This window comes from Camelus bactrianus, chromosome 25 (genome assembly GCF_048773025.1).
Source record: "Camelus bactrianus isolate YW-2024 breed Bactrian camel chromosome 25, ASM4877302v1, whole genome shotgun sequence".
NCBI classification, from domain to species: domain Eukaryota; kingdom Metazoa; phylum Chordata; class Mammalia; order Artiodactyla; family Camelidae; genus Camelus; species Camelus bactrianus.
The window spans coordinates 4,709,522-4,732,699 of NC_133563.1; the positions used below are offsets into that span (position 1 = coordinate 4,709,522).

Genomic DNA, 23,178 nt, shown 5'->3' on the forward strand with positions numbered 1-23,178 from the left:
CTATCCAATCCTGGACTTTTGTTTGCTGGGAGTGTTTTGATTACTGATTGAATTTCATGATCAGTCTGTTCAGATTATCTGTTTCTCTTGATCCAGTTTTAGAAGAGTGTAGTTTCTAGGAATTCGTCCTTTTTTAATTTTTTGGTTGTACAATTTGTTGGCATGTAACTGTTCATAGTATTCCCTTCTGCTTTTTTTGTATCTGTGATAGCAATTGTAATTTCTCCTGTTTTATTTCTTGTTTTGTTTATTTGCATCATCTCTTTTTCTTAATAAGCTTGGCTAAAGGCTTATCAACTTGTTTATCTTTTCAAAAAACAGTTCTTGGTTTCTTTGATCCTTCCCCCTTCCCCTCCCCTTCCCTCCCCTTCTCTGCCCTTCTCTCTATTTTATTTATTTCCACTCTGATCTTTATTATTTCCTTTCTTCTTCTGACTTTGGGCTTTGTTCTTCTTTTTCTAATTCATTTAGATCATTGGTTAGGTTTTGAGATTTTTCTGGTTTCTTGAGGTGAGCCTGTATCACTACACAGTTTCTTAGAACTTCTTTTGTTGTGCCCTATAGATTTCGAAAAGTTGGGCTTTTATTTTCATTTGTCTTGGGGTATTTTCTGATTTCCTCTTTGATTTCTGCATTGATCCATTGGTTTTTTTAGTCTTCATGTTTGTGTTTTTCCTGATTTTCTTCCTGTAATTAACCTCTAGTTTCATACTGTTGTGATTCAGAAAGATGCTTGATACAATTTGTGTCCTCTTAAATTTGTTGAGACTCATTTTGTGGCCTAGCATGTGATCTGTCCTGGAGAATGTTCCATGTGCACTTGAAAAGAATTTGTATCCTGCTGTTTTGGGATGGAATGTCCTAGAGATACCTAGTAATTCTAACTGGTCTAATGTGTCATTCAAGGCCACTGTTTCCTTAGTGATTTTCTGTCTGCATGATCTGTCCATTGACATAAATGGGGTGTTAAAAGTCTACTGTTGTGCTTTTGGCAATTTCTGCCTTTATGTCTGTTGATATTTGCTTTATATATTTAGATGCTCCTATGTTATGTATATATAAATTAATCTTATGTCCTCTTCCTGTATTGTTCCTTTTATCATTATATAATCTTTTTTTTTGTCATAGCCTTTGTTTTAAAGTCTTTTTTATCTAATATGAGTATTACTACTCCCACTTACTTGCCGTTTCTGTTTGCGTAAAATATCTTTTTCCATCCCCTCACTTTCACTCTGTTTGTGTCTTTAGCCCTGAAGTGAGTCTCTGTAGGCAGCATATTTAAAGGTCTTGTTTTTTTTTATCCAGTCAGCCATCTATGTCTTTTGATTGGAGCATTTAGTCCATTGACATTTAAAGTAATTATTGATAGGTATGTACTTATTGCCATTTTATTACTTGTTTTCCAGTTGTTTTTGTAATTCTTCACTGTTCATTTCTTCTCCTTGTTGTTTCTTCTGTTGTGGTTTGATGATTTTCTTTTGTAAAATGCTGGGGTTCCTTTTTTACCGGTTTTTGTGTATCTATTCTGGGTTTTTGATTTGTGGTTACCATGGGGTTCATATATGCTGACCCATAATTATATCTACTTGATTTAAACTGATGTATTATAAGTTCAGATATGTTTCAAAAGATATACATTTTTGCTCCCCTCTCCCATGTTTTGTGTTTTTGATGTCATATTTTGCATCTTCATGTCTCCCTTTACTGTGTGTTGTAGTTACAGTTGCTTTTACAGTGTTTTTGGTTTTCGTTCCTCATACTAGCTTATTTAAGTGGTTGATCCACAGCCTTTAGTATATGTTTGCCTTTACTAGTGGGACTTTTTCCCCTATAAATTCTTCTTGTATCCTTCTCTTTTCCACTTAAAGAAGACCTTTTTAAATTTCCTGTAAGGTTGGTTTAGTATTGATGAACCTTTTTCATTTTTGCTTGTCTGAGAAGTTCTTTATCTGTACTTCACTTCTGAATGATAACCTTGCTTGACAGAGCATCCCAGGTTGTGGGTTTTTTCCTTTCAGCACTTTAAATATATCATGCCACTCCCTTCTGGCCTGCAAAGTGTCTGCAGAAAAGGCAGCTGGTCGCCTTATGGGGATTCCCTTGTATGTGACTGTCTGGTTTTCTCTTGCAGCCTTTAAATTTTTCGTCTTTAACTTTGCCATTTTAATATGTCTCGGTGTGGGTCTATTTGGACTCATCTTGTTTGAGACTCTCTGTACTCTCTGTACTTCCTGTACTTGGAAATCTGTTTCTTTCATCAGCTTCAGGAAGTTTTCAGCCATAATTTCATCAGATATATTTTTTACCCCTTTCTCACTCTCTTCTCCTTCTAGGACCCGTGTAATGTGAATGTTAGTACACTTGATGTTGTCTCAGAGGTCTCTTAAACTATCATTATTTTTTAAAATGTGTTTTTCTTTTTTCTGTTCTGATTGAGTGATCTTTATTGGTCTGTCTTCCAGATCACTTATATGTTTTCTGTCACGTAATCTGCTGTTCATTCCTTCTAGTGTATTTTTCACTTCAGTTTTTGTGTTCTTCAGTTCTGACTAGTTCTTTCCTATATTTTCTAGTTCCTTGTTAAAATTCTCAGTATGTTCATCCATTCTTTCCCCAGGTTCAGTTAGCATTCTTTTTCTTATTGCTTTGAACACTTACTTAATCTGATAAGTTATTTATCTGTGTTTCATTAGAGTTTGTTTTGGGTTTTTTTCTTGTTCTTTCATTTGAAAAATATTCGTCTTCTCATTTTGTTTAACTTTCTCTTTCTCTATGAAATTATGTGAAACAGTTACCTGTCACAATCTTGAAGGAGTGTCCTTGTGTGGGACCATCCTTATACAGTCTGCTTGTGCCCAGTTGCTTTGATGGGAGAGCTAGATCTGAAGTGAACACAGGTCATGACTTTTCCTGGGGCGTGCTGGCAGCTACCACCTTGATGGGAGGTAGGGCTGGAGTTGAAGGGGCTACAGCCAGAGCCAGGTGTGAGCTGGGGCTTTTCCTGTGTTCCTTCAAAGGCAGTCACCACCCTATCTAAGGTGCTGGGGCACAAGCCCTGAGGGTTGGTCTGAGCTAGCTCCTATCCCTGTAGGTGTGTGCAGTCCCCTGACAACAGCATCTCAGCCCTAGTAAAAGGCAAAGCTGGAGCAAGAGGGGCTGGAATGGGCAGCTGGTCAGAGTCCCAGGATGGACTTTGAGGGTTTGATGCCAAGTAAAAAAAAGTTAGATAGAGAAAGACAAATACCATATGATCTGACTATATGTGGAATCCCAACCAAAACCAAAACCAAAACCAAAACCAAAACCAAAACCAAAACACCCCCCACACTCATAGGTGCAGGGAACAGATTTGTAGTTGCCAGAGACAGGAGGTGGGAAATGAATGAAATGGGTGAAGGTGATCAGAAGGTACAAACTTCCAGTTATAAAATAAATAAAATAAGCCTTGAGAATGTAACATACAGTATAGTGACTGTAGCTACTAATACTGTATTCTGCATTTGAACATTGCTAATACAGTAGATCTTAAAAGTTCTCAACACACACAGAAATTTCTAATGATGTGTGGTGACAGATGTTGACTACTGATTGTTTCATAATATATACATAGTATCAAATCATGTTGTACATTTGAAACTAAGATACTATTATGTGTCAATTATAGCGCAATTAAAAATAAAAAATTTATCTTCTAGATTTAGCAGGCATTGCTGATTCTTGCCTGAATCTAACAAGGCCATTTTTAATCAGTAGTAAATGAGGGAGATAGTCTAGTAATCTTCTTTTAAAAAATTACTTGATGAATGAATGAGTTTATTTAAATGTACATACAGTAAAATTCAGTTTTTGTGGTGTACAGTTCTATAGGTTTTGAAAAATGCTTAGAGTCATGTGTTCACCACCACAGTCATGATACACAGCAATTCTATCAACCCAAGAGATGTCCTCACCCACAATCTTTTACCTGTCCTCCAATTCCATTATAAGAGTTGTGAGTATACAGAGCATGGGATAAACTTCTACCTTTTTGAGCCATAATTTCTGTATTTGTAAAATGGGTGTTGATAAGGACCCTGTGAGTTTGTTGTAAGGATTGTGATCAGGTAATCTCTGGAACAGTACCTAGCACAGGACTGGTACTTGTAGACATTTGATAAATGTCTACTTCCTTCCCTGTTTCCTCTAAAAATCCTTTGATTGTATTTCCTAGGTTTATCTTCAGCCTTAAAAATATTTTTACTATCACTAACCTAGTGAAGATTGTTTTTCTTCTCTTCCACTTTTTAAAAAAACTTTATTGGAAAATTTCAGTCATATACAGAATTAGAGAGAGTAGTATAATGGACCTCCATATAATCCTGTCCCCGAGCTCCAACTGTTGCTAACTCATGGTCAGTCTTGTTTTTCATCTTTATTCCCTACCCACCTCATCCTCACCTTCAGGTTATTTTGAAGTAAGTCTCGGATAAATTTTTCCATCTGCAAATATTTCAGTATGTATCTCTAAAAGATAACTAACTTAAAAAAAAATAACCACAGTACCATTATTATATATGAAAAATTTAACAGTAATTCCTTAATATCATTAAACACCTGGTATTCAGATTTTCCTGATTTTTTCTCTCTCTTTATAAATTAGGATTCAAATAGGTCTGCATGTTGTGACTGATTGATCTCTCTCTTAAATTTCTTTTAAACTAAATATTCCCCCTCCCTCTCTTTGTTTTTTCTTGCAATTTTTATTTTTTTAGAAGAATGTCTCCTATTTTTAAGTGCAGATCTTAGAAATACTTTTGAATAAGCACCAAATGCTTTGCAGCATTTACTTAGGAAACTCATGATGGTGATAATTTAACCAATATATATCAAAGAAAAAAGAAAACAAATGTATAGAATTAAACTTACTTTTTGGCTGAATTATATGGCTATACAGTTACAAATACTGATTTTTGAGACTATGAATTACATTTATTAAAGGTTTTAAACCTCATTTGCAGGTTAAGGACTCAGTCTCTGAGAAAACAATAGGACTGATGCGAATACAGTTTTGGAAGAAAACTGTGGATGATATTTACTGTGACAATCCACCACACCAGCCTGTGGCCATTGAACTATGGAAGGTAAAAAAAAAAAGAAAGAAAGAAAGAGAAAGCTACTTTTCATTTGTAAGAATGTTATTTGAACATACTTTTTGTTACGTACAATTTGGATAATGGCAATGGGGAATCTATTCTGAAACTATTCTTAGGCTCATGTAGTGTTCAGACATATGTTAGTTTTGACAGAAGAGTTAAAAATCATCCACTAATAATTTGCACTAATCTTCAGTGTATTTTTTTATTAAAAGAAGAAAGAGGAATCTGGTCTCTTTATCTTATAAATTATTTTCCACATATTTGGTTGCAGAATTTAAACCCTGTAAATTTTGAAGCAATGGCAGGTACATTTTCTGTTCTGTCTACCCTGCACTCTGGGCTGTAGAAAAACATGCATTGATCTTTTGTGAAGGGAGACCTGCTCTCATCATTGTCCAGACATAAATCTGACACTATCTTGTCTAATTTGATAAAGTTGCCTATTTGTTGATTAATTTTAGACATTCAAGAATGGAAATCTTTGGGCTAGAGTATTATTTGTAAGCTAGATGAATGTAGTAATTAGTTTTACGTTAAAGCAGCTGTATGGATTCCTCATTCGTAAACAGCCATGCAATTTGGAAATACGCTGAACTATGAACAGACTAAGGGAATTAGGTGCCTTTCATCCCTGAGCTGCGTCCCCACTGTACTACGATGAGTGCCAGAAGACAGTTCTGTAACATGAGCCACTGACAGACCTGACAGTGGAGCACCTCTTCTCAGGTCTGTGCACCAGCAGAGGCAGGCCCTGTTTCTGGGTCCCGCATTGACTTCACAGAGCCCCAGTAAGGATGGAAAGCCAGGCCCCTCCCCCAGGGGCTGAGAAGAAAGAGTGGATGGGAAGCTTGTGAGTATTAGATTAGTTGTTTACCTTTATTCATCCCGCACAAGAACCTCAACCTACATGACTGTGTTTAGAGAAAACTTTCTCAAAAATCCAGAAACTCGTTTTTTTATATACAAACCCAACTGCACTAGATAGAGGTTTATGTTAAGACTTGCGTTGAATATTCTAGCCTTTTTCAGGAAATAACGTGGAAGATCAGAGATTTCCTTAACACAAATTTATCTTGCCTTGGCTTCTTTAAAAAAAAAAAAAACAAACCAGGAAGACATATCTGAATTACAGAATGTTTGCGTATATGCCTATTCGTCCAGTCTTAATCGCTTCTTAACTTTTGATGCTTAATGTTGGGCAGCTTTCTGATAGGACAGGTATTGAAGGTTAATATGAATATTTGAAAAAAGTAGGTAGTGTTCAGGGCAGCTGTCCTGACTGCACATTCTCTGTCCCTCCCCGTTCTGCTGAGGCATATGCTCACTGTACGTTGTGCAGTCACGCTTCCCATTGGTTCTTTGAAGAGTGCCGGGTTCTTTAGAAGATTAAATAGGGAAACAGTGACATGTATTTTCTAGAATGCATTCCTACTGCACTGTTTCATTGGTGCTTTTAGAGTACAGAATAGTTGCATATCTATAATTTCTGTTATTTATAGCCAAGGTCTTTATTCTATTTGGCTTTTGTTTCCAAAGTTTTGATACTTTATTCAGCAGGTTTTCACCTTTCTTATAAATGTTTATTTTTTATCTTGATCTCTGATTTCCTTCAGAATCAGAAGAACTGTATTTTGTGGTTGAGAAACTGCAGCTGTTACAGCATCAGTCTTGAGTAAATAGGAACCTGACTTTTCAGTGGTTAAATATTTATTGAGTGCTTTTATGTGCCAGGAATGGTGCTTGATGGTGTGGAAACAAGGATCAAACAAGCCCCACCCCCTCAGATGTGGACAGAATGAAATAAGAGCAGGGCTCTGTAATGCCTGAGGTGTCCCAGGCTGATTGCTGGGACTGGGGAGAGAGGCGTGTGGGGAGTCCTGCTATGTAATTGCACCAGTGCTCAGAGCACTTGGAAATCAGCTCCATGCAGTCCTTTTAGCTTCTGTTAGGTTACTGCCAGGCAGAATGAGCTCCATTCTCCTCACTTCCACCCTTGTGTCACGTGAATGTGTATTGAGGAGCATGTCAGCCTTTACGTTTTCGTATCAGTGACATCTTGGAGTCTCAGTTGAAATATAGGATATTCCTAAGACTTGATGTTTCACTACTATTTTTGTTTATTGTGAAAGTAATTATACTTAATGTTAACTTGGAGAAAACAGGGTTTTTAAAAACTTATTTGGAAATAACTTCAAATTTTCAGAAAGGTCATAAAATTTAAAACAGTATAAGAACACCTCTGTATCCTTTACCTAGGTTTACCTGTGTTAACGTTTTATCTCATTTGTTAATCATTTGTGTGTACTAGTGTGCTCTCTCTCTATATATATTCTCATACATATAATTTCTTTTTAATTATCTGAGTGTAAGTTGTGTGCATCATGGCACTTTATCCCTAAATACTTTAGTATTTCCTAAGAATAGGGCCACTCTTATGTAATTACAACAGTTACTGACTTTAGTAAATATAACTTTGATATTACACTTTTTCCATTTGTATTTCAATTTTGTCGGTTGACCAAATAATATCCACTAGTGAAATTTTCCCCTCCAGTGTAGGATCAGTCTAGGTTCATGTGTTTTTTGTCATGTCTGTTTAGCCTGCTTTAATCTGGAACATTTCCATAACTTTTCTTTGTCATTGATACTTTTGAAGAAGTGTATACTCCCCTCCCTTTTTTTTCCCCCCCTTTTTTTTGGTAGTAGAACATTCCTCATTTTGGATTTGTCTGATGTTTTCTCATGATTAGATTCAGGTTATGCATTCTTGGCCAGAACACTGCATTGATGGTGATGTGTTCTCAGGGCATCATGTCCATACATAGACATAGTTTGTCCATCTGTCCTTTATTGGCATTGTTAATTTTCATCACCCAGTCAAAATGTTTCCTGGTTTTCCCAATGTGTAATCCACTGTATGATTATAACTCCCATTGTAACTAATCAACTTTAAGACAATGCAGGTATACTGTTCCTCATCAATTTCCTGTGCAACTTAACATTCATTGATGGTTCTTGTCTTATTCAGTCTTTGCTATTATGATTGCAGAATGATAATTTCCCAACTCTAATGCTTTGCCCACATTTACCACTTGGCACTCTACTATAAGCAGGAGCTGTCACCCATCTATATTATTTATTTGTTTATTAATTATTGGTATAGACTCATGTATTCCTATTTTTTTTTCAGCAGTTTATAACTCATTGCTATACTTAATTATTTTGGTGTTCAAATAGTCCCAGATTTGGACAGTGGGAGTCCCTTCAGACTGACTTCTGTGTTCTAACATGCCCCCCATCATTTTTTTGAGCACTTTCTATTTTCTGGCACAGTAAAGTAGCCTAGGATCATCTTGATTCTCCCTTGCCCCAGCTCTGGAATCACCCATTTCTCTAGAGTCCTGTTTCCTTTGGAGGGAATGGTACTGGAGACCAAGATTTGAGCACTAGGTGTCCTCTTTCTTACTGGAGTATCTTTACTTGTGAAATAACACTGTACCCTGCAGATAATTTTCTTTGGAGCTGTAGTTACTCTTCTTATTTGGGTAAGTAGTCATTTTCATTAAATAGAATCTTCATTTTATGGAGAAAAGTTTGTGTGTAATGAGTGCACATTGAAGTTAGGGCATATCACATAGAGAAGCTCAATATATAATTCTTTTTTTGTTAAACATTTTTTATTGATTTATAATCATTTTACATCAATATATAATTCTTGCTTTTGTTTTGAAAGTAGAATTGTTAAATTACTAATAGTGTAAGGGAAAAAGGACAAATTAGTAGAAAAGTTTTGGATAAATTATGTTTACTTGGAAATGTTTTGAAATGCTTTCTAGGGACATTTTCTTTTCCTCTAGTTTTTGAACATAGCTTGCTATCCGGTGATAAGTTATTATAATTTCCCTTACTTAGTTTTATGTTTGATTTGTTTATGTGTGATTTGTTTATGTTATTCAGGTCTGCAGAAGCCATTTCTAGTACACTCTGGAAACTTACAACTCTTATTTGTTTTAGGCTGTCAGAAGACATAATCTGACTAAAAGGTGGCTTATGAAAATCATTGATGAAAGAGTAAGTTGAAATTGCTCAAGTCTAAAGTTTTTTTCCTTTTTAATCCTTAAGCTAATTCTTCATAGAGGAACTGTTTTAATATGTATATTAATATTTTGGAGGAGGGAAACTTTTAGAGAACTATGCCTTTTTATCCATTCTCCATCACTACTTGCTACCCACCTCAGCCGCCCACCCCCACACCCTGAGACAGGCAAAGCCAGGCACCCGGGCAGAGGTGTGCATGTGCACACCGTGACCTATTTCTTTAAAACAGAAATGTTCAGACATATAAAAGTAGAGAGAATAGTGTAATAACTTTCATGTATCTATCACCCAGCTTTAATAGTTATAAACAAGTGTCCAATTATTTCCTCTATATTCTACCAGCTTCCCTCACTAAACTCTATTGGGTTGTTTTAAACTAAACCCCAGGCATCTTGATCTGCAAATATACATGTATCTTGGAAAAATAAAAACTTGTATAAAATATAACTACAATATGATTGTCATAACTTTAAAAAAAAGGACAATTCCTTAATATCATCAAAACTTGATTAATTGTACACATCATTATGTACACCCAGTGCTTGGATCTCTGTCCAAGCGGAGGGACTAAGGAAAGTCTGATGGTTCTGGTGAATAGAATCCTATCCTGAGTTCTAGTCCAGCCAAATGGACAAATTGCTTGATGACCTGGACTAACTTGTGTAATCTTTCTGAAACATTTTTGGCTAAAATCCTCGTTGGCCTGATATTTATCACTTACTGTTGTCATGAAAATGTAAGTTTACTTAGTTTATTTGGATACAATCTATTAATAACCACAGGTTATAATAATAATAATACAAGCCAAAGTGAGATAGATAATGATTTTAACATTTTAAAAATTGCTCAGTTGGCCTGTAGAGTTAATTAGCACTAAGAAGATCTTTTTTTCAGGTGTTTTCTGTTTTCATAAGGTAAAGAAAATTAGAGAACTCAAGATAGATAATGGAGAATATCTTTTTAAAACATTTTTAATGGAAAATAACATTTGGCATTTGTGTGGAGGAATATTTAAAAGTAAAGGACTGGGATTGGGGGAGAGTACAACTAAGGGGTAGAGCCCATGCTTAGCATGCACAAGGTCTTGAGTTCAATCCCCAATACCTCCTCTAAAAATAAATAAATAAATAAATAAAAGTAAAGGACTGGGATCAATTCCTTGCATTAATCTAAAGATTCAGTGCAATTCCTATAAAAATTCCAGTTGCCTTTTTTTGTAGAAATTGACAAGCTGATCCTAAAGTTCATATGGAAAAGCAAAGGACCCAGAATCACCAAAACGATCTTGAAAAAGTAGAACAAAATTGGAGGACTCACATTTCCTAGTTTTGAGACTTAACTGCAAAGTTACAGTAATCAAACTGTATAGTATTGGCATAGCATAGACATATAGATCAGTATATATTGATCATATAGGTCATATATATTGTCATGGAATAGAATTGAGAGTCCAGAAATATTAAAATAAAATATTGACAATTCATCTAGCAAATAAAGCACTTTGTTTGACTGTAGGAAAAGAATTTGGATGACAAACCATATCGTAATATCCAGGAACTGGAAGATTATGGTGAGAACACACAGAGCTCTCTTCTTTATTTAACGTTAGAAATATTGGGTAAGTTTTTTTTTTTTTCCTATTTTATACTTCTCTTTTTTTTTTTTTTAAAGAAAACACCTTTTAAAAAAAGACTGAAGTATAGTTGATTTACAATATTGTGTTAGTTTCAGGTATACAGCAAAGTGATTTGGTGTGATAATCAGTGTGATAATCTCTAGGTCCATCCATGTTGCTGCAAATGTCAATATCTCATTCTTTCTTATGGCTGAGTAGTATTCCACTGTATACACATACTACGTCTTCTTTATTCATTCCTCTGTTGGTGGACACTTAGGTTGCTTCCATATCTTCGCTGTTGTGAATAGTGCTGCTGTGAACATTGGGGTGCATGTATTTTTTTTAATTTATTTTATTTTGGGGGGGTTAGTTAAGTTTATTTAATTAATTTATTATTTTTAGTGGAGGTACCAGGGATTGAACCTAGGACCTCCTGCATGCTAAGCATGTACTCTAATACTGAGCTATACCCTCCCCTTGCGTGTATCTTTTCAAATTGAGTTTCATCTTTTCTGAGTATGTACCCAGGAGTGGGATTGCTGGATTATATGGTAACTCTATTTTTAGTTTTTAAGAAATGTCCAAACTGTTAAAAAAACACCTTTTGGACTTTACTCTTTCATAATATGACAGTCTAACCAGTTTAACACTGAAGCTTTTCTTCATACTAACTATAAAGAAACAGCTGCTTTTTGTTTTTTTCTTTTTCTTTTCTTTTCTTTGAGTAAGGAGGGGAATATAATATATACCTTTCTTTGGAATGGAATGCAGACCAATCAAAATACTTCAGCTCTCATAAAAGTTCTTTAGCTACCTCATGAGACTGCTGTAATTAATAATCTGGTAATTGCAGATGACTTTATTTTTTTAAGCATCTCCTGCCATTTGGAAGGCCTCCCTCTTCCTTCTCTGTCCGTACTTACTCATGTTTAAAAAAGAAGAAGACATAAAACTACATGTCTAAAAGTTTTTATGAGATTTTTCTTTAAAAAAACTATGCAATTTAGATGATAATTGTCCTCCTTTGACTGTGCTAAGTTGGTGAGGTCTTATTACAATGAGTATTGTAATGAGGAAGTTATTTGGGACAAGGGGAATGCCATCCATTTAGAGAAGTTAATGTGTCTTTATGTCACCCTAAAATAGTAAAGCAAGTCCCTACCAGATTTCCCAGGGCTGTTTTGCCTGCACATTCAGTGACATGTTTGCCAACACAATGCAAGGAGGGTGCAAAGTGCAGAATGCTTGCTAAGCATATACTTAAAATGAGGTCATATGGAAATTGCACTGAGGAGGAGAAATGCAAGACTTGCGGTGTTTTTCCGATAGCTGATTAAAATTCCAAATGTGTTCTTGGTGTGCTGGAGTCTGAGGAAGACTCTTATTTAAAAGTTGAAGTTCAGAAACCTGTTAGTGGTAAATGGTCAGCTTGTCTGTGTCCAGTTTTGTTCACATAAATCCTGTTTTTCAGATATAAAACATAAGATGAAAGAAACAGCTTTTACACATTTAGGTGATTTTTCAGTGCTGCTTCTGTTGATTTGTTACGCATTTAAAGAGGAAAAAGCAGCCCCTATTGTTTAATTTCTAAAATCCTAGGTATAAAAGATCTTCACGCAGATCATGCTGCAAGTCACATTGGAAAAGCACAAGGCATTGTCACCTGCTTGAGAGCAACGCCCTATCACGGTAGCAGAAGAAGGGTGTTCCTTCCCATGGATGTTTGTGTGCTGGTAAGGCCGTCATTTGTGCCCTCGAGTAATTCACCTCCAGAATATGGAGAGGGATGTTCCTTGGTTCTTTGTGTCGTCTGTTCAAGTACCTGCTTTGAAATGAATGCTTATTGCTTTTTGGCTTCAGAGTTACCAAGTCCGAGCTGTGTCATTCAGGCATCGGGGGTCTGGTGGAGCTGTAGGAAGGTGCAGGGAACTCACTTGGTGTAGCTTCATGCTGATGCCTTGCTCCCTCCCAGGCAGTTAAGTGATTGTTCCTAGTGTTCATCTTGGCCTGCTCTTTGTTTTATTTTAAAGGAAGAGGTAATCCATTGTAAAACAATAGTGTTTATGAGAACTTTTGTTTTCTAGTTGAGATTGTGTGTTCTTTTAAACTTCTTCCCTGTTTGTTTCTTTTTTTGTTTATTTTGTCCCACCTTTAACTGTCATTACTTAGCATCTTGTTGCGTGTTCTTCCAGGACAGAGAGAGAGAGAGAGAGTGTGTGTATGTGTGTGTGTTGTGTGTGTGTGTGTGTCTGTACACACACACTTACATATAGGTATATTTTAAAAAACAAAATAGGCATTATATTGTACATTCTGTTCTATCACCTGTTTTCTTGAGCTAAGTTAGTTTTAAGTGTGCTTTTCAGTTCCTAATGTTATGTGTATTTCCCCACACAGCATGGTGTTTCACAAGAGGATTTTCTACGGAAGAGCCAAGATAAAAATGTGCGAGATGTGGTATATGACGTTGCCAGCCAGGCACACTTGCACCTGAAGCATGTAAGTAGCCTCTTTCTGCCAGTGACTTTGGAAACTCTCGTTTCTGGCTGGGGCTCTCCTAGAACGCAGTTCTGCTCTTCTCTGTTCGGCTGTCCATATTCCGTCTCTCACTGAAATCCCGATCAGTTTACCTCAGGGACTACTGAAAACTCTTCCTCCTTTTTCAAAACCCCCCTTTCTCCCTCTCAGCTTCCTCAGGGAGGCCCCTCGCTGACCCGTGCGCTCAGTGTGCTCTGTCTTCCAGGGCATGGTGTGACTTTCTGCCTGGTCAGCGCTGACGCTGCCCTGCCTCTTCCAGGGCCTTGTGGCCTCGGCAGTTCCCAGCTGGTGTTTTCAGTTGGTCCTTGTGATAACCTGTCCCTTTTACCTTCTCGTTTTTTGCTACTGCCTTCTGAGGTTACAGGCAGCCCATTGGACTCTTCTGTTTCTTATTTTTCCCTCCCTGTTAACCTTTTTTTTTTTTTTTAAACTGGTGAGATGGGTGTATTGTAAGGTGATCAACATAGTTTGATAAGTTCGTATTTTAAAACTGACTCAGGACCTGCTGAATGCCTTTTAGAACCTCACTTATTTTTACTTATTTTTTAACATTTTTAAAATTATTTTTTGGGGGGGAAGGTAATTAGGTTTATTCATCTGTTTATTTAATGGAGGTACTGGGGCTTGAACCAAGGACCTTGTGCACGCTAGGCATGCACTCTGCTACTGACTTATACGTTCCCCCCACCCCCATTAACCTTTTTTGAATAAGTATTCTACATTTATTTTTACCTCTAGGCCCTCACTACCCTGGCACTGTTCACCATGCTGTAATTCATCTTCCATCCTGCTTACTCTAATAATCTCCAGTAAATAATCTCCCTATTTCCATGTTTAAAGAGTGTCTGATTTATTGCATTCTTAAACCCTCTTGGTAGCTTTGCTCTAAGTACTTCCAAGATATGAGTGAATGCTATAAAAATTGCAGGGGAGTCCAAAGGGCTGCGCTTCTCTGTGGCTCAGTCTTATTTCATACCTGCAACATCTTTTGAGAGAGATTTACAAGAGGGAAATCGTGTCACCAAAACCATTGTGATCTTTGAATTTTGGAGATACACTCATTTGCAACAATAGAAGAGCAAGTTTGTTGCAATAAGAAATACTTTTGAAACTTATGTCTAGGTTGCTCAGTCAAAATAGTTTCTGAGATTAAAATTTATAGGTGAGTTAAATCCTGGAAGGTACAAAGAAGTGATGATCGTATTTAATACTTACCACTTAATTAAGCTATAATAAGTCATTAAAAAAAGTCTGATTTAGAGAAGGTAGATGTTTATATATGTATGTATGTGAATATACAAATATTCATTCATATGTATATATATACACACACACACATACATACACACACACATATGACAGAGGTAGAATCAACTAGACTTGGTGACTGTTTAGGTTGTGACAGGATCAGGGAGCATGAAAATCGAAGGCTGCACAGAATTCAGATATAGATGGTGGCAGTGCCAGGGAGAGACTACAGTAAAAAAGCAGTGGTGTGCTAGGTGCTGGTGGGTAGACTTTGAACTAGTTGCTGGACATTGTTGACTTTAAGGGCTTACAGGGTGTTTAGGGAGGTGGGCTACAATGCAGATTGTAAGATTGTGACTCTAAAAGGAAGTCAGAACTGGAGATTGGGGAGTCATCCAGATGGAAGACATATGGTTAAAGCTCTAAGTGTGGACACGGTGTTCAAGGAGACTGTACATTTAGATTAAGAAGACCAAAGGCAGAACCTTGAGCCCACCTCCATTTCTCAGGTAGGAGGAGACAGGGCCATTTACTAGGAAGAAGGAGAAGGAAGGACTGATCAAAGAAGTAGGAGAACGCAAAGTCAGTGTCACAGAATCCGAGGCAGGAGTAAATTCTAAGGACAGGGAATACTGAAGTTTTGCATTCTGCAGTGAATCGAGGAGGTGGGTATGGTGGTTAGTGAATTGTGGATGATCTTGGAGAGAGCAATTTTAATAGATGAGGTAAAACCATAGTATAGCAGGTTAAGAAGTGAGTCAGGAAGTAGAGATGGTATCTGGCAATATAAACAAAGACCTATGGACAGAAGTGGGCTTGGTGAGTGCAGGTTGGTGGGCGTCAGCCTGACTGGATCAGGGCTCTGTCGTCCAGGGTGGTAGGGAGTTAGGTTGAAAAGATGAGATTAGAGGTGGAGCCTTTGAATTCCAAGATGAATAGTTGAGATATGATCTGTTGGGGAGTTAAAGTAAAAATAAAACAATGGCTTAAGGACATGAATTTGGCTGACTGTGTGGAATGAATTAAAGGTTCGAGGTCAGAGGCAGGAAGATTAGTTATGAGGATCTTATATTATATTCATCTAGACCGGAGAGAATGACGATCTAAACTGGGGAGGTGCTGGGACTTGTAATGCCGGTACAGAGGACCCTTGAACAACCGCAGGGGTTTAGGGCTCCAACCCTCTGTGCAGTTGAAAATCCACGTATAATTTATAGATGACCTTCCATATCCAAGGTTCTTCTGTATGGGCAGATTCAACCAACAAAGGATCGGGTAGTACTGTAGAATTTACTGTTGGAAAAAAACCTGCGTGTAAGTGAACCCACGTTCACCTGGATTTCATTTACTCCTTACCACAGAGCTAGAGGGGTCAGAGTTATAAGGCAGCTGGAAATGCCAAAACCAATCTGTAAGAATTCTTAAGATAGTACTTTTTCCTGACTCCTTTTGGTTTGGCAAATTAATCTCAACTGGCAGGAGATGAGAGTTACTTTCCTGCTTTTGAGAGAGGCCCTCGCTGTGCTGTTGCAAGCTGCTGATGTTGCTCTGTGTTCAGTTTCAGAGGGAGAGTGTTTATTTCCAGAAATATTTATATTTCAAACCAGTTTCCTTTTGTCTTCCTTTTTTAGGCTAGGTCTTTCCACAAAAGTGTTCCTGTGAAAGCATTTCCTGCTTTTCTTCAGACAGTAAGTAGATTAACAGAAAAGACTGTTTAATTAATGAAGCAGATGTGTGTAATCTCTTTTTCTATTTTATAAAGGTCCCAGGGCAGTTCTTTACTTTGGAGTCTTTGTTTTCCTCCCTTATGGTGGGTTTTGTTAGTTACATTCTGCCTTTGGTGAAGGTCGTGCCAGTGTTCCCCAGAGGCAGGTGAGAATTGTCATTAGTGTGACTGCAGCCAGACTGCATTGTTTTGAATCTGCTTTGCCTCTTACTAGCTGTGGAACCTTAACTTCCTTAATCACTGTGTTCCTCAGTTTACACCTAGGCAAAGTGGGAATCATAGGAGAAACTGCCTCGTTGGAGTGTTAGGCTATTTATAGCCTTACGAGTATGACTTAATAGTCTATTAATTTCTTCTCCATAGTGACCATATTGTAGAGATTTGGACAATATAAAAATAATATTAGAAGATAATACCTGTAATTTCTGGGCCCAGAGAGCAATGCTATTTATTTACTCTGTTCTTTTTTAAATGAATTTTTGTGTATAGTTAAAATCACACTTATATGCCAGTGTCCTATTTATCAAGCATTTAACCACATCATTAAAAATATTTCTTGATACAATATTTAATTGCTGTATAATATTCTGTCATATGCTTGTACCTTAGTTTCATTAATTATTCCTTATAATTGGATATTATAAAGCTATTAAAATGAACATAATAAAATTCTTAGAGATAGAAAATTAATCACAATATATTAAGTGATTAAAGAGCGGGTTACTGAACATTATGAAAAACATGAGCTTTTTATCAAAAAAAGAGAGCATATGAAAAAATGTACACTAAAATGTCTTCAAAATTTTTAAATTCTCTTTTGAAGTTTTTTTACTTGAGATCTACAGACGACTATGTCTGTATATGAATGCATATATTATAAAGTGCAGCATCCATGAACTCACCCCTCCACCCAGGAACTAGAGGGTCACTATTAAATTGCACTTGTGTGCTTCCGCATCTCCTCCCTTTGCTCTGCCTTCCTCCTTCAAGTAGCTATCCTGAATTATGTACTTGTTATTCTCTTGCTTTTATTCTTAAAAAGCTTTTTCCATTTTATGTAGTCCTAACCAATATATTGCTTAATTTTATTTTTGAGTTTTATAAAAGTGAATTATTTCCTGTTTATGTCTTCTAGGTTACTTGTGTGTGCACACACACACGTTTCTAAGATTTATCCGTATTATCACATCTAGCTATATTCATTTCACATTTTATTTATTTATTTTTGTCAAAGAACTTCTGGGCTGTTTCCAGGTTTTTTGATGCTGTGCACTTTAATGCACATATCTCCTGCCATACAGAAGTTTAGGGTTTAAAAAGTAGAGACTGAACTGAATGTGCATTCATCTGTTTATAGCGTGTAGAAGAAAAGTCTGGGAGGAAACACAGTCCTCTGGACAAGCGTGATCTCTGTGGGGTCACACAGGTGGTGCTGTAGAACTCTAGAGGGAGCTGTGCACACGGGCCTAGAAGACAGCTGTGCCTCTTAGAATTGTGCAGTGCAAAACTAAGTGGCTTCTCTGTTTAATAAAAAAGTTGCTGAAGTAAAATAAAAATTTACAAGTTAATAAAATAATTGAAACCCATCAAGAGCACTGCCCATCATCAGTGTTTTCCATCCTGCCCCCCAACCCCAGTGAAAGCTTTGCCAAGCTTGTGTGATTGGGGCGGGGCGATGGGGGGGGCATGAGGTGACATTGATGAGGACCTGTGATTGTTCTCCCTGGTTGCAAATTGTTTTCTAGCAAGAACATGGAAACCCATTAAACTGTTTCACAAAATAATTTTTTAAACAAACAACTCCCCGTCATGGCACAGTGCATTTCCGTGGGTTGTTCATTTTCCTTCATTGAAACACCCCCCTTTTGTAGTCTACAGAATCTGGTAATAAGACCTGGCAAATAATTTCTCTTTTACGTTTTGACCAGAACACTATAAATTATGATCAGAATTGGCTAGATATTTCTAGTACTACCTCTGTGATACTGTTTTACTGTTTCAGTAGAAACTTCTCAGAAGATGTCTTTCTCTTCTCTCTCCCTTTTAAAATTCTCACTTACATTCTTGGTATGTAGAAGACCATCTTAGGAAAATTAAAATAGTTTTAACACTTGTTTTTTGTCTTTGTTTGTGGTTTCTTGAAAAGTCTTAATCATTCTGTGATCTAGTGACTGTTACTCTCTTCTTCCAGGTTGCTCTGGAGGACTACTTAAAGAAAATACAAAAAGTGGATTTTGATATATTCCACCCATCTTTACAGCAGAAGAATGCATTACTTCCCTTATCTTTGTACATTCAGTCATGGAGAAAAAGATACTAAAATAATTTCCTGGCACTGTTTTATTAGTTTTACAAAAGTGTACTAGTTTAGGGTTCCTGTTTACAAACAGCAGGAGAAAGTGAATTTATCAAGTGAGTGTATGTAGCTCACAGAATTGGTGAGAAGTTACCGTGAGGCCCGGGTGCCAAAATTCCGCCGCAGGCTCCACCGTTGTCACCGAGGCCCAGGCAGCGTGTGCTGTGCCATCCTGTGAAGTTGAAGCCCCCAGGGAGCATTGTCTCAGCTGTGCTTAGGCCGCAGGCCGTGCTTCAGCCACCAGAGGGCGAGGGAAAGGCATGTCTCCTCCCTCCCTCACCCTCAGAGCAGAAAGGGGAAAGGGCTCAGGCAGGTTTGGGTGCTGAGCAGCCAAGCCCCCGGCACCCAGTACAGTTGGGAAATGAGTTTATTTAGGGGTCATGAAGAGCGAGGTTAATATTTGAGGAGTGTCAGTCGCCTACCCTGTGAAAACTTGTCCATGGTGATAAAATAACTTCTTTAAGGAAAGACAGCTGTCTGTCAAGTGCTGGAACCCTGTTTGACTTTAGGTCTGGCTAACTTGAAAGCTTAACTTGTTACCCCTCTGCTTCACTCTGGCATTATCGTCATCATGAACAGAATTGTGTTAACAAAATGTGTATTTATGTAAATTAAATTAGCAAAATTGTATTGAACATTCATTACGGGGATCCTATAGTTTGTTTGTTTATTTATTTATTTATATACTACAGTTTTAAGAGCTAGTATGCTAGTTGAGTTTCCCAGTAATAAGCTCTGTGCTATATACTTCCATCAGTGTTCTCATTTGATCTTTAAAACTATGAAATAAGGAATTTTTTTCAGTTAAAAAAATACAGACTAATTGCAAAAAGCAAAATTGTTTGCATTGCTGATAATTGGCAGATCTGGACTCTGAATCTCTGATTCCCAAGACCAGGATTTTTGTCCCCGTTTCCTTTTCCTGTCTTTTTAGTGATCTTGTCTCCTGTCCACTCCCACCTCTGTTGTACCATTTCTCTGTCCCATCTCTCTTAAACCTTTGGTTTCAGTTGTGAATTTGTGCCTATTTCAATTGTGAATTAATGACAGCTTAAAATATTACGTTTTTGTAAGTTAAACTCAAACTGAGAGCTGCTTGAGGGCAAGAATACATTGTTTTATTCATCGTGGGATCCCTCAGCACCTAGAATGGCTTCTGGTTTACAATAAGTAGAGATTAATAAATGTATAAGTGAATGGATATTCAGTGCGGTTATATACGTTAGTATACTGTTGGTTTATGCTGATGCTGAAAGGATATCTTCTTGTTTAATTCTGTGGCTTTCGAGAGCTAAAGCTTGTCTAAAAGAGGCAAGTTCAAGGAAATGGGACACGTTTCCTTTTGAGATTCTGAATGGTCCAGAGTTGAAAAGTTCATTGGAGGCAGCATTTATTAGTAAGCACTGTGGGTCTTACCAGGTTAAGTCTGGCAGCAGTCAGCTGCTAAGCATCTTAGTTCCTGCCTAAGGGTCTTAAAAAGAAGGGTTTAAACACTCAACTGGATTACTGGATTTTTTTTTTTTTTTCTGGCTCAGAAGCCAATTTACTATTAAGTAAATGATTTCAAAATACTTTCTAAGTCGTTTTAAATTTAATGCTTGTAGCGATTTGGTGAACTGAGGTTTCCAGGCTCTTGGAGATTAAGATAGAGTCTTATTCAGTGACCTTTACTGTACTCTTATTTAATTTCCTGGCATAAAAGATACTCCCTTAAATGGTGCCAACATTGTTTTACATTTTTCAGATCTCTTCTTTTTCATTAGAGCATTTAAAGGAGATACATTTTCAAACCATTTAAAATGTATCTTGATATTGAATAGGTAGACAGCAACAGATAACAACTGCTAAGTATTAATCTCCCTGTAGGTGAAGCTGCATATCATGAAACACATTTGAGTAGTTTCCAATCAGATAGCAATATTTTTTCTTTCCTTTTGATGCAATTAAATGACTCTTAAGGGATACAGCAGCAGGTAACACTTAGCACGAACTTGGACAGGTCATGTGCTCTGGGCTCTCATGCTTCAATCTTCACAAAGAAGTAGGTCCTTATTTTTCAAATGATAAAACTGCCTCAGAGATGTTAAGTACCAGGTCACACAGCCATTAGAACTAAAGCTGGATGCCAAACCCACATTAGTTCAGTGCCAAAGCCCACGACCCATGTGTTTTTACCATTCTTGAGAGTAAAATAAACAGCCAAGTGCTCAAGGGCACAACTTTTTTCAGAAGTAAGTATTACTACATAAATTTTAGGTACAAATTAGGTTAAAAAGTATAATTACTACATAAATTCCAACTACAAATTAGACGAGAGAAATAAATAGGCAACTGAAATAGATGGTAGGTGCTGGTCACTGGGTATATATACAGGAGGGACACGTAACCACTTCAGAGGTCAAGGGTTTCCCAGAGGAGGTAGCGGGTGAGGAGTGTCAGGAAGGTTGGGGAGGGGGCACAGGTGTGTAGGGAGGTTCTGGCTGAGGGAGCAGTAGGAACAAGGGTCAGGAGGCAGGACCCATAGCCTCTATGAAGTCTCTTCATTTTTTTGGCTTCAACTTACTTAAGTAAAAAGAACATAATGTAATATCCAGAGTTCTTAGCAAAGTTTGTGAATAAAAAGTGACTACATCTCCTGGTATAGTGAAACATTTTGAATTAAGATCAAAGACTTGGGAGTTTACACTTTCCCCCCAAATCCATAGATGTCCTTGGATTTGTTCTAGCTCATGTAAGTAGGCCTTCTCTGGAGACACTGGCTTGATCGATGCCTTGTCCAGAAAGATCCATAAGGTTGTAAACGTTATGCAGTTACTCAAAACAAAACAAAACATCCTACTGCTTGGAGGACTAATAAGCCTACAAGCATCCAGAACTGAGGAGGATGTCCGAGGTGGGTTAGAAGGAGGGGAGAGGAGATGGGAAGTGATTGTGAGAACACCGTAAGTAACTTGAATTCCTCACTCTACATGCTTTCTCCTATAATGAACATACACTTCTTGGGTATAACTGCAAAGTTATTTCTAAAGAATTCAGATCCTTCAAATGAGAACAATGGTAATAAGCAGGGAGAGTAATGAAATTTATGAAACAATGAATAGATGGGCATAAATTTTTACATCAAATCTACCAATTAAAAGAATTTGTTCAACAACAAAAAGGCATAATGTTTGGCTCATTATTAAATATGTAACTCATTCTGTAGTATAAGATGAATAAAGATTTTTAAAGTTTAGAAACAGAGCAGTATTGTCCTGTGAAGTTATTTTAAGAGCGTGCCCTGAAGGAGCCTGACTGTCTGGGTTCAAGTCCCAGTTCCACCACCCGAATAGCTGTGTAACCGACAAGTTGTGTGAACCCCCTGTGCCTCAGTTGTTCCATTTGCAAAATGGGCAAAATCAGGATAACCTCAGTGGTTGTTGTGAGAAGTGAGTTAATACGTGTGAAGTGCCTAGAAGAGTGACCTACATGTAGCAAACATTAAATGATGTTAATCTTGGTATGCAGAAGTCACCAATTAGCAGCCTGAACCAAATCAGGCCTGCAGACATATTTTGTTTTTCAGGACTAGCATTTGAAAAAGTGAGAAATTGAATGCCTTTAGACAGGACAGGTTCTCTCCATTGGGCTACAGGTCTCAGCATGAGCGATGACCTCACACCCAACCTGATTGATGTTACCTGCTTACTCCATAAGAATTTGAGTTTGCAAGCAGTGGTTTAGGAGAATTTATGGACGACGAATTAGTAACAAGTGATTGCCAACCTGAGACTGGCGTCACTAAACAGAGCCATGCTTTCTCCCTACAAGCCAACTGTATTTAAACTGTTGTTTACACGTCTGTCCCTCGCTCAGCCAGAGTTCTCTGAGCGTGAGGCAATGTTCTGTTCATCTTTGTATCCCCAGAACCTACCATGGATCCTGATGCTTCTCCGTAAGCTTTTCTGGTCTGAATGAATATGCCATAGTGCCAGGTGGGGTCTTGGGCTCTGAGGAAGTGTTAATGGGTTGGAGCTGACACGTAAAGGACAAACTGGAAGGTCAGGGCAAAGATGTGCTAGGTAGAAAGTATATGGCATTCAAGAAACTAGATTGTTGGGTACGATCAGAAAGTAGGTTATGAGGAAGGAAAAGAGGCTGGAAAGCTAAACAAATCATAGACACATTAAGGTGTTTGGATTTGAAGAGTGGCATGAGATTTGAAAGTAAATAACTTCACAAATGGTCCATAATACATGTATTTTGTGTCTATGCTCATGAAAATATTACCTGCATTATTTCTAGTGTAATCACATCTTTGGATAAGCAGTACCTTTTGAATCAAATATGACATAGAATATTTTTACTCCTGTTTGATCCTTAGCAAATAAGTCTGTGGGTTGACTTTTTACCACCCTGTACAAACACTGTTTTCCTTTGAGTCGCCCTTCTCTCCTTAAACAGCCCTGCCTTGGTGTAC

General features: G+C 37.4%; 1 protein-coding gene and 1 non-coding gene across 4 annotated transcripts in view; both read left to right on the forward strand.

Annotated features, from left to right (window-relative positions):
• Positions 1–21,962, forward strand: part of NDUFAF6 (NADH:ubiquinone oxidoreductase complex assembly factor 6) — a 29,220-nt gene extending 7,258 nt beyond the window's left edge. For 2 of the 3 annotated variants that reach the window (XM_074353136.1, XM_074353137.1), the window contains exons 3-9: positions 4,998–5,120; positions 9,150–9,206; positions 10,749–10,851; positions 12,451–12,584; positions 13,249–13,350; positions 16,269–16,325; positions 18,555–21,962. In XM_074353136.1, the coding sequence (XP_074209237.1) occupies positions 4,998–5,120; positions 9,150–9,206; positions 10,749–10,851; positions 12,451–12,584; positions 13,249–13,350; positions 16,269–16,325; positions 18,555–18,683 (705 nt within the window). In that variant the 3' untranslated portion in view covers positions 18,684–21,962. The other variant, XM_045505443.2, reaches the window with a different exon arrangement.
• On the forward strand, positions 14,243–14,376 carry LOC123612300 (small nucleolar RNA SNORA14). The gene has a single exon (XR_006719523.1). It is a non-coding gene; the product is annotated as a small nucleolar RNA SNORA14 (small nucleolar RNA).
• Positions 21,963–23,178: the final 1,216 nt, after the last annotated feature.